Here is a 13,393-nt window from a genome sequence, read left to right on the forward strand (position 1 = left end):
AGTAATGAGAGAAGTATTTGTTAGTTTTTTGTTGTTTTTTTTTGTCTTGCATTTTCGTTCCTTTGCTCCATGCCACACATTTTGTGTGTGTGTATGTATTTCTTGTTTTATTTTTGTGTGGTTGTTTTATAAATGCACATGTTTGTGTTTGTGTGTGTGTGCTTAAAACCATACAAATAAATAAGTATCATGCTTTCATAAACAAGTATACATGTTTATACATACTTCATATAAATCTCTTATACATGTATGTGTATGTGTCTATTATACACACACACACATGTAGATATGCACATATATGTGTATATATAGATAAATATGTACATACATGTAAATAGATAGATCCAGATATACACTCACATATATCTATAAGTATATGACATATAAATGTGTGTGTGTGTATATATATATATATATGAAATGTATGTTAGCATGGGTGTACATTTTCACATGACAGCAGCAAACAATCAGAAATAAAGGTAACAAAATAGTGAAACTCTTAATAATGTGAACAGCACCAGTAGTAACAAGCGAAGATGAATGAAAATCTGTTGGGGAAGAATGTAATATCAGTGAACATATTGAAGTAAACAACTTCTGTTCTTTGATATTTCTGATTACATAGTTACCACCAGAAATAGCTACCAGCCTTGTAGAAGAAAAGATTTCACAACAAACTTGCATATTTGTACAAACAGTTGATTATTCAACACATCTGTGTGTGTGTGTGGATAGATGTGTTGAATATATTAATGTTTGATTTTATGACAAGTTGTTATAAAAACAATTTAAAATTAGACAGAAAAAATACTCAATACTTTCTGTAGAGCATATATTTATAATGCTTTTACCAGAAGGATGACAGCAACTTTGAAGTTTTGCCAGTCCAATGTAGACTAGCAAGCCAAATCTTCAAAGTCACTGTCACCCCTCTTCTCGTAAAAGTATAATGAATATATAAATATTTTTTACAAACACTAACTTTTTTTTCTGTGCAAAGCAGTTAGTGGGAGAACTTAGTAAAAGTGAAAATAATTAGATATAGAATGATGATATCTACCTACAATGACATAGAGCTAATACAAAGGGACACTTGAAATTAAAATCAAACCATATTTTAAAATAAAGGTATGCTGTCTCCAAACATATTGTGTTTCTTGTAGTCAGATATTCATAAAAATCCATGGTCATCGTATGCCATTGCTGTAAGAGCTGCAAAGAGAATTGGAGAAGTGTGTTGCTTTTTTGTACACGTTGCAGAACAGAATCATCAATATATATATATTAGAAGAAATTAGGTACTCAGAAATCTGGATGGTTTTATATTTACAGATTTTTATTAATATGTCACATGTTTTTATAAATCATATATTAGTGCTTGCATCCACTCTAGTGGATTCTTCAGATTATGATTTATAAAAAACGTGACATAGTAATAAAAATCTGTAAATATACAACTATCCAGACTTCTGAGTACCTTATTTCTTCTAATATATATATACATATATATATATAATATATATATATATATATAAACAACCAACATATGAAGTACACAAACAAATATATTCAATTTACTATGTGAAAAAACTTTGCAAGAGTGCTTAAATCATTAAAATCAACATTTAAAACAAATAAAATTTACATAAAGAAATAAGCTGTTACAATATTAAGAATAAATATTTTATATTTGTTTAGAAAAGTATTTTTTATGTGCAAAACAGTTAGTATAAGGGCCCAATAAATATGAAAAATATTTTATTTGGAGTGATAATATGTGCAGTAATATATAAATACAGTTAATAACAAAGAGGCACTTGAGAATAAAATCAAATACATATTGAAATAAATAAATAACAGCTCATTTTTGAAACTTAAATTTGAAATTCAATTTTTAATGTTGATTTCAGTCATTGAAGCCTTCTTTGCAAAGGTTTTCTTTGTATACTAAATGGGACATATTTGGTTCTTGGTGTTTCTGTCTCACAGTGTATATAAATAGCAACACAGTCTGGCCATTTCTGCTGATGAAGGCATGTTTGCATGGACTGAACAATATGTATAGAAATAGAATACACACACACACAATCAATCTGAGGCTTGGTTTTATTTCTCCCAAGTGTCTCTTCATATTAGTTTCAAATTTTTGGCACAAGGCCAGCAATTTCAAGGAGGGGCCTAAGTCAATTACATCAACATCAGTGCTCATCTGATAATTATTTTACCAATCAAGAATGTAAAGACAGATGAAATGACACAGAGCATTTTGCTTTGTGTGTTTATCTCTTCATATTAAATGTACCTACATATCATCCTGAGCTCGTATATCACACTGAGGATTCTGACAGATGCAAGAAGATAAGATAATAATAATAATAATTAAAAGACGAAATTGCATGAATGTGAGCAATGAGGTGAGTAAATGTTATCCCAGTAGTTGTAGGGGCACTCAGAACATTAACAACCAGGTTCGAGAAATATGTCAGAGGAAATGGAATTGACATGAGGAGGCCCCAAAAACTGCTCTGTTGGGGACAGCTAGGATTTTGAGATTGGTGCTGGAGTGTTGAATGCCTTCCACAGTAAGTTAACATCCTAGTATCAAAGCTTAGAGTTTGTGGAAAGAGACCCAGTGAGACTTCTGACAACAGGTTGCTGTCCACTCCCACAGAATCAACCAGAGCAACTAAGACCAAGACCTGAGAAGGAAAATAATAAAAATAATAACACTTTCTACTATAGGCACAAGGCCTGAAATCAGGGGTGGGGTCAACTGATACTTGTATTGTGTAGTAACACATTTTAATTGCCACTTTTCTATGTTTATATGGGTCAGGCGAAATTCATTGAGGCAAATTTTCTATGGCCAGTTGCCCCTTGCTGTGGCCAACCCTTTCCTGTTTCCAAGCTGACATGTTTCCATGGAAGATTGGAAATGGACACCACTTGTATGACAGTGATGCTCATTTACAACTATCACACATTTACAACTATCAAGACAAAGAGAGACATATATACATATATGATGAGCTTACATACACACACACACACACACACACAAACACACACGCACCCATGTGTATGTATATATGAGTATGTGTACAATGTAGTAACAGGTAGAAGTATATACTCAATGTAATTGGGTGTTATTTATTAATTCAAAGTTAATAGTCTCGCTCTGACTCTACTCTAACACTTGTATTGAGTACTCTTCTCAAGTAACTCAAAACACACACACACATATACATGTGTGTGTGCTCAACCTGTACAAAAGGAAAAGCTACTGGCCAAATACCAACACTTGCATAAACACTCACTAGCACACACACACACACACACAAACACACACGCACCCATGTGTATGTATATATGAGTATGTGTACAATGTAGTAACAGGTAGAAGTATATACTCAATGTAATTGGGTGTTATTTATTAATTCAAAGTTAATAGTCTCGCTCTGACTCTACTCTAACACTTGTATTGAGTACTCTTCTCAAGTAACTCAAAACACACACACACATATACATGTGTGTGTGCTCAACCTGTACAAAAGGAAAAGCTACTGGCCAAATACCAACACTTGCATAAACACTCACTAGCACACACACACACACACACACATACATATAGAGGGCTTCATTATCCCTGTTAAATAAATGCATACACAATCTACCTCAGGTGTTTACTTTTCGCTTTCATGTTTCAAACTCCACAACAATGTCACACAAACAAACATGCATCCATACACACGTGTGTGGGCTGTGCATTTTGGTTATTTTTGATTTTGCATGGTGTCTTTTTTTATTTTTACTTCATTTCATATTTGTTTGGGTTATTGTGCTGTTTTTCTGCATATGCGTACATATATGTATGTGTGTGTATATATATATATATGTGTGTGTATATATATATGTATATATGTGTGTATATATATATATGTATATAAATATGTATGTATATATATATATTTATAAATTAGATTATCATCTTGTTTTATTAGGCTTTTTGCTTAATTAGAATGTGGTTGTCTTTTTATTTTGCTCTCTCTCTCTCACTTCATGCATATAGATGTGGTGTGTGTATGTATGTATGTATATATATATATATATATATATATATATATATATATATATATATATATATATATATATATATATATATATATATATATATGTTTCTATATATATATATATATGTATGTTATATATAATATATGTATGTATTATATATATATATGTATGTATATATAGAAATTATATGTCTGTATATATATATATATGTATGTATATATATATATATGTATGTATATATATATATATATATTATGTATATATATATATATGTATGTATTATATATATATATATATATATATATGTATATATATATATGTATATATACATATATTAATCACACGTTGCCTTCTTCATCTTTCTGCACCCTTAATCTGTTATTTTCAAGCAATAGGAAAGAACCTGTTTTCTTTTCTTTTTTTTCTTTTTTTTGCCCTTTTTTTTCTATTTTCATAACATAATTGTTGTTGTTGCTGCTGCTGCTGCTGGTGTTTGTAGTTGCTATGAATCACCTCTTCATATACCTGTTTATGTTTTTCTACTTTTATACCGTTTTGCTGTATTTTGCTCTATTTTCTCTCCCTCTCTCTCTCTCTCTCTCTCTCTCTCTCTCTCTCTCTCTCTTTCATACACATACATGTTTCATCTCTTTCTCACATTCTCCCTTTCTCTCTCTTATGAATGAATGCTACAATGAAATTTGTGTTTTTGTTCCTATAACAGTGATTATTATTATTATTAATTTTTATTATTATTATTATTGTGTGTGTGTGTGTGTGTGTGTGTGTGTGTGTGTGAGTGTGCGTGCGTGCGTGTTTTGTGGTTGTTTTCTATTGCCAATGTTTGAAATATGCTAGAGCTGATGGGAAATTCTAATAGGCAGTTCTTTTATTCCTACTTTGATATTCCAATAAATTCTTTGTCTATTTGTTGCCATGGCAATCTGAAGAACTGCTCCATTCTAATAGTATCTCTATTCATTCAACTGTCCTGAATTTACATTGTCAAAGAATACAGCAAGGTCCATTGAATCTGACCTTTCACCTGTATGCAATACAAAACTAAAGTTTACTTTGGAAAATTTTTGCATTGCACTAGAATTTTCTAGGGTCTATTATTATCATATTATCATTATTATTATTAATATTATTATTAGTATTATTATTATTATTTGTATTATTATTATTATTATTGTTATTATTGAAACATTGACTAAAATATGTTTTGTATAGTTTTTTTTTATTTATTCATTAGTAATTGTATTTCATTCAAATGTTAAGGAGTTTAATTAATAGAACCGACTTTTAATGGAAGTATATCAGTTTGGTTTGTGTGACTGTGTGTATATGTGTATGAGGATACTTAACATAACTATGCAGGTGTGTATATTTGTGTGTGTGTGTGTTTGTTATAAATTGGTATGTATATCAATGTGTGTGGATGTAAATGTATGCACACATGTATATATATGCAAGTATGTATACATGCATCTAAGTATGCATGTGAATGTGTGTATGTAAATATATATATATATATATATATATATATATAAAGTAAAAGAATTAAAAGGAAAAGTACCTCAACTATATAATATATATATATTATTATATATATATGTACATGCATATGTATGTTTATATATATATTTACACACACACATATGTATGTGTATATATATATATATATATATATATATATATATATATATACACATATGTATGTATATGCATGTATACGTATGAACATATGTATGTATATATATATATGTATGTATATATATATGTATATACATGTGTGTGTGTATATATGTATGTATATGCATATATATGTATGCATCAGACATTAAACAATGATGATGATATATATACACACACATACACAGTGTGTGTGTATCATCATGATCATCATCAGTTAACATCTGGCTTCCATGCTGGCATGGGTTGGATTGGTTGACAGGAGCCGGTAAGATGGAAGAATGCACCAAGCACTACTGTAAGCTTTGGCATGGTTTCTATGGTTGGATACCCTCTTTAACACCAACCACTTAACAAAGTATGCTGGATGCTTTTTACATGGCAGCAGCAGCAAAGTCACTGTGTAACTTGCAAGACTCCTAACCCCACCCCTGCCTAACCTGAGAGTGAGGAGTGGGGTTAAGGGAGTAGCTTTGTATCAGGTGATGAGAGGTTAAATAGAGATAGAAATAGGGGTATTGCTGTAGAGAAGATACAAGGCTACCCCACTTGGGGAGAGAGGGAGAGAAAATAGTGAAGATGTGCCAGGGCATACCCTCAAGGTACAAGGAGGTGAATGTAAGTGGAGTTTTATGATGGATTGGGCAGGGTGGATGAGCAAGGGGTTCATAAAAGTGCAAAAGAGAGAGAGAGAGGAGGAGGAGGCAAGGGAGAGGTGTGGGAATAGCAGTGTTGTTGTTGTTCTTGTTGGCAGGTGGGGGAACAGGGCAGAGAGATGATAAATCAGCATTGCATTGGACTGTCAGAGCAGGGTGGGGAGAGACAAATGTAGTGCAGGAGATGTAATTTGGTTCCTTGATGGGGTGGAAGGGTGAATTGATGTAATTGGTGTGGGTGGAGAAAAAATATTACACTGTGCTCCTAGAACTCTGTTTTGCTGAGGTGGGCAGAGTATCTTTGTGTAAAAAGTGTGTGTGTGTGCATTTGTATGTATGTGTATATATTTGTATATATGCATGTGTATTTGTATATACGTATGTACATGTATGTCTGCATAACATGAATATATTTACATACATATATATATATATATATAGACACACACACAGACGTATGTATGTGTGTATACCAGCAGGTGTATGTGTAAGTACATGTATACGTGAGTATATGTGTATATATGTGTGTACATGTGCTATTCGAGTCATTTCATGAATTATTATTATTATTATTTTTATCATTATCATTAATTATTATTATCATTATATTATTATTATTATTATTATTAGTGAATTTATGTGCCAATTTCTTTTGTAGGACGGAAATGCTCCTAAAGGTGATCCATTTTATGAATCCCAAGAAAACCACAACTTGATTGGTGTTGCAAATGTCTTCCTGGAATGCCTTTTCTATGATGTCAAGTTAGACTATCATGTACCTATTATTAGTCAACAAGGAGAGGTATTATTCATTTTTCTTGGTTTCCTTTCTATTTCTCTATCTTGTTTCATTTCTTATGTATTGCACAACTCTACAACAATGTACAGCACGTTCCTAAATTTGTGCCCTCTATAAAACACACTTTTACTAACATCTCAATAGAATTAGTCTCACTCACATCTTTAGATATACATCATCATCATCGTTCTATATCTGTTTTCCATGCTCAGTTTTCAGTGTGATCCTAAACGTGTTGGAGGACCAGATCTCACTTAAAATTTTGTTTTGGCTAAGTTTCCATAGGTGGATGCCATTCCTAACACCAAGCATTTTATAGATTGTACTGAATATATTTAATGTGGAACCAGCACTAAGGAGGTTGTCTTGTCATCAGCAAGACCGAAAAGTCCTCCTGGTTCTGTACTTCATGGTCTGCATTGGGTGGATTTTATCATGTACCAGCACAAGATGTTGTCATATCTTTGACAAGACTGAGGATCTTTTCCACACTTTATATAGGGTATTAGGTACACTTTATCATGGTATCAGCACTAGAGAGGCTTGCTATGTCCTCAACAGGATTACATCATCATCATTTATATGCTGACATGGGTTAGGCGATATGACCAGAGATGGAAAGCAGGAGAATTGCCCCAGGTTCCAATCTGATTTGGCATGGTTTCTGCAGTTGGATACCCTCCCTAACACCAATCACATTACAGAGTGTGCTGGGTGCTTTTTACATGGCACCAACACGATTACAATTAGCTAACATCTATTACAGACTGAAGACTTGGTGGCTTTCAAAATTACATCACACTTCATATATGTGGGGAGTTTTCTCCTCTGAATGTCAGTTCTCTAGTCCCACAAGAATGGCTAACTGATGTATAAAGAATTAGATCTCAGTTGTTTTATTACCCACATATTGTATGGTTGAATATTTCTCACACTCTTGTGATGCACAACAAACTCAGCATAACACTGCAACTCAGCCAGACCTTTCTTTTATTAAAACAATCTACCCAGAAATCTTCCAAATAATTTCCTTCAAGCCCTATTTCACTTACAAGGCTTTGTCCAACCCAAGAAAACCAATAGATAGTATCTGTTCACTGTGATGTACAGTAGGGTCAAATTCATGGCCTTCGGATTGTGAGGCAGAATTAACTATACAATGATGCTTGTCCCCGATACATCTCTGTTTATACTCGAATCTCCTTCCCCTGTATTTTCAAGTATCTCAGTGGTGCTATTCTTTTGAATATCATTAAAATTCTAGATATTCAAACTGACCAAACGATGCTTTTCCATTTGTGTGTGTGAGTGTGATCATCATTGTTTAATGTCCATTTTCTATGCTGGAAAAAGCACCCAGTATACACTTCAAAAAGTGGTTGGTGTTGGGAAGGACATCCAGCCACAGGTACCATGCCAAAGCTGGTACTGCAGCTTGGCATTGTTCTGCATTTTATTGGATCCTATCAAACTGTCTAATTCAGTGGTTCTCAACTGAGGCCCATGTGACCCCTGGGGTCCATATAAGGTTTTGTTGTTAAAATTTATGTGCAATATATTGGTTGCACCTCTACAATACACAAAATATTAAAATTTTTTTTATATAATTCCTAAGAATACTTAATTATTAAACTATAATAGGTGCAGGGGTGGCTGTGTGGTAAGAAGTTTGCTTCTCAAGTTTGTTTTAGGTGCACTCCCAATGCATGGCATTTTGGACAAGTTTTTTCTGCTATAGCCTTGGGCCAACCAAAGCCTTGTGAGTGGATCTGGTGGAAGGAAACTAAAAGGAAGCAAGTCGTACTGTGTGTTTGTGTGTCTTTGAGTTTATTTGTCCCCCACCACCACTTGACATCTGGTAAAAAAGACCAATAAAATTAGTACCAGGCTTAAAAAGAGAATAAATAGTGGGGTTGATTTGTTCAACTAAAATTCCTCAAAGCAGTGCCCCAGTATGGCTGCAGTCTGCCGACTGAAACAAGTAATAGTTAAAATATATAATAGGATGTTTTAAACATCGAATGGTTATGAGAGTCCACTTGAGTAAAATATGAACCAAAGAGGGTCCATTGATAAAAAATGGTTGAGAACCAGCATGGAAAATGGATATCAGATGTTGATGATGGAAGAATTATTTTAATCTTTAAACGAATAAATAGCAATAATTATTATTTATTTTTATTCAGTTTTTCTTTTGTTTTTTAATTTTTCTTGTTATAGATCGATACTGTTAATACATATATTTGTAAAAACCATGAGGGACTTCAATAAACTTTCTCACTCAAACTTTGAAATTTTCAGATTGCTGGAAAACTCCATGTTGAGATCTCGAAACTAGGTGGTTCACTTATTGACAAGTATTCAGATGTTAGTTCCGAGGGAAGCGATTATGAACCAAAACGGTCTTCTTTACCATTTGATTCATTTGATGAAGACAGCAATTTAGCTATTGGAGCACCACTCTATGTTCGGGTATGTATGATAAAAACCAATTCTCTGCATTTGTTTCAGTTTTTTCTCAGACTTCCATCATGGAATGTTATAAATTATTTATCAAACACTAAAATTACCATGTTACCGAAACTAAATTTTATTAATTCAACTGGTATGCTTTTATGTATATATATATATAAAATACAAAATGGGACAAGAACACAAAACATCTGGACAACTAGGTGATACAAAAAGGGACAACAAAACATCCAGATAGACAATACAAAAAAACAAGGATGGGACATTCGAAGCTTTCTATTCTCAGTCAAGAACAGGATCATCTTTACAGTTTCGGCTGATTAATCTTGTATATATATATATATATATGTATGTATGTATGTGTGTATATATATATATACATATATACACACACTCACATACAAAAACACACAGATACACGCACACATATATATACATATACTTGCTCACACACATACACACACATATATATATAAAGAGAGAGTGAGTTAGGGATTAGTGCTTATATAATGTCCTATATAAAAATTTTGTTGTAGCAGTTCAGATTTATTACTTTTTCCAGAAGTAAATTCAATATGAAATTTTTTTTTGTAGAAAGGGGCTCAATAGTCTTCGCTATTATTCTCGTACGAGAAAATTATTATATAGATATTTCAATGCAAGATTAAAGTTGTATTTGTACAAGCAGCATAATGCTGTTGCTGAACTTTTCATTCACTTTTATTGCAACAACAACAACAGCAATAATATGAGCGGGGTGGGGGTTGCTTTTCTTTAGTATTAATATTTTGTCTAATATCTAGTTTCATTACTCATTCTGCCCCCACCTGTCCCCCACTATATATATATATATATATATAATTTTGTCTCTATTCCTCTTTGCCTTCAGTATTCAATAATCTGAAGAAGGAAATTTATGCCTGCTGCTAGTAATTGCTTTGACAAAATCTTTCACCATATCGGAAAACATAAAATGAGTGCTTCTATATTGAATGTGTGTTTTTATTGCAAATATATAATTTTTATGTATTTATTCATTTATTCATTCATTTTACAATGTTGAGTTTATCTTAAAGCAGTTTCGGAGATTAAAATCGCATGTTACAACTCAGTGAACAGGAAACACACCACCAATGTTGTGAGTGGATAAGCAACAAGTTTCATATTTAGTTCCAAATTCGACCAGTTCCTTACTTCTCCTAAACCACCTCGAATATTCTCAGCAACTTGCTGCTAAATCAGGTGTTATTTAGATTCATCATATCATACATCACGTGAAGAAACATTCGAGCGAGGTCGTTGCCAGTTGCTGCTGGACTGGCTCCTGTGCAGGTGGCACGTAAAGAACACCATTTGAGCATGGTCATTGCCAGTACTGCCTGACTTGCCCTCGTGCCAGTGGCGCATAAAAGCACCCACTACATTCTTGGAGTGGTTGGCATTAGGAAGGGCATCCAGCTGTAGAAGCTCTGCCAGATCAGATTGGAGCCTGGTGCAGCCATCAGGTTCACCAGTCCTCAGTCAAATCATCCAACCCATGCTAGCATGGAAAGTGGATGTTAAACGATGATGATATCCTCCCTAACTAAATAGACCCTTGATCAATGGCTTTCCAACCTTCCCAAATTATATATGTAACAGGAATTATGTTGTACAATATGTCCCAACTCTTCTTTTTTTTTAATGATTTGATGCCGGCATTTAGATGCTATTTCTAGTAGATCTAGTGACCATGTAGAAGTGGCATCCTCTTTGGCTCTCATCACTTACACTGTGAACTATTTCATAGATACTGTATTCAACTGTACCTCTTGCAGAATACAAAACATTGGTACCCAGTACCAAAGCACACTATAGAAAAGTTGTTTAAATATCAACCTCTGTGTGTGTGTGTATATAGAAAATTTGATGGCCTGGATTAGCTTTCCATTTCTTTTTTTTTTTTTCTTCTTCTTTTAACTGCAAACCAACTAATAAAATAAAAATCACAAAATCAATAAGAAAATCACTATGAGAGTTGATGCTGATTCTTTCTCTCCCTCTCTTTTTTCTTTCTCTCTTTCTCACTTTGTTTCTCTCTCTCTCACACATACATACACACACACACATGCTCTCACTCACTCTCTCACTCTCACACACACACATGCTCTCTCACTCACTTTCTCTCTCTCTTTTTCACTCTCTCTCTTTCTCACTCTCTTTTTCACTCTCTCTCTCAATTTCTCACTCTCTTTTTCACTCTCTCTCTCTCTCAAAAATACATACACACGCACACACACACACACACACACACACATTCTCTCTCTCTCTCTCCTCTCTCTCTCTCTCTCTCTCTCTCTCTCTCTCTCTCATTTGTAAATGTCTATTGGTTAAAATATAAACTACACATTAGGAGGCTGCAGAATAGCTATAAAGTATAGGAAGTTATTTTGATAAAATAAAATACTTCAGGCTCTTCCTTTTTTGGTTTGACAATAAAAAAAAGAAACAAAAGAAAAACAAAACACAGAAAGAAAAATAATATTGCCAGGGTAAATGACAGCTTATTTTTAATAGCTTGGTTGAAGATGGTGGTAGTTGTCAATGGTAACAACTTGTATGCAGTTGACTTATTTTCTTTAGCAGCTGATTTGTGTGTCTGTCTGTGTGTGTGTGTTACTCACTCTCTCTCTCTCTCACACATACACACACACACACATACACACACACACATCTAAAAAAAAATGTTATCGCCTGTATTTATCAGGTACATCTAAATAGTGTTGTCTACTTTTCTTTAATCATCATCTTCATCACCATTTCTGTTATTATTAATAAGACAGGAGATTGGCTGAATCCAGACAAAATGCCTGGCATTATTTAGTTACAAGCCTTTATGTTCTGAGTTCAAATCTTATCATGGTTGGATTGAAATTTCATCCTCCTGGAGGCAGAGTTGATATGCCAGTTAAGTTTTTGGGTCAATGTTGTCAACAGCTCCCTTACTCAAAAATTTCTAGTTTAGTGCCTAAGTCAGAAAGAATTATTAAATTATTATTATTATTATCATCATCATTATTATTATTATTATTATTATTATTATTATTATTATTATTGAGAGAGAGAGAGAGCGTACCATCAAAGTGACACTGGGGTAAAATATAGAAAGCTCAGTATACCCATCATAACTACAGTGCCTGATAAGGGTACACCAGGCTCATGCATCACAACCATATGAGCACAACTTGGTGATCTCATATCAAGAAAAACAGTGCATGACCTTGCAGGTGGGGCCCAGTTAGAATTTTCTTTGAGTCAAGTAGGCCATCCCACTCAAATGGTCCCTGAATAAGGTTTGTTTAAGGATGTTGAACAAAACATCCATGTTTCCAGAGGTGAATTATTCAAACCCCAAAGAATTCCTCTCGACACATGACTATGATGCTCCCCCACTACTTCTGCTTGTGATCAGAGATGCACATATCGTCAGCCACTAAGGGACATGCTCAACTGGTTATGGTCAAACAACTGACAAGCAAATTTGTGGTATTGAGCAGAATATTTGTTGTAGCTCATCTTTTATACCAAGACAAAACAATGTACATGATAACACTTCCAATCAGTTAAGATCAGAAGCCATGAGAGTCACTGTCTGGTACTCTATCAGGGCATTTATTATTATTATTATTATCATTATTATTATTATTATTATTATTATTAT

General features: G+C 33.4%; 1 protein-coding gene across 19 annotated transcripts in view; it reads left to right on the top strand.

The window, feature by feature from the left end:
* Nucleotides 1–13,393, top strand: part of LOC115211116 (kinesin-like protein KIF13B) — a 772,943-nt gene that overhangs the window by 653,361 nt on the left and 106,189 nt on the right. For all 19 annotated transcript variants that reach the window (XM_036502438.1, XM_036502452.1, XM_036502447.1 and 16 more), the window contains 2 exons: nt 7,081–7,224; nt 9,523–9,693. In XM_036502438.1, coding sequence (XP_036358331.1) covers nt 7,081–7,224; nt 9,523–9,693 — 315 coding nt within the window. The remainder of the gene's footprint in view (nt 1–7,080; nt 7,225–9,522; nt 9,694–13,393) is intronic.

This window comes from Octopus sinensis, linkage group LG4, assembly GCF_006345805.1.
Source record: "Octopus sinensis linkage group LG4, ASM634580v1, whole genome shotgun sequence".
NCBI classification, from domain to species: Eukaryota; Metazoa; Mollusca; class Cephalopoda; order Octopoda; family Octopodidae; genus Octopus; species Octopus sinensis.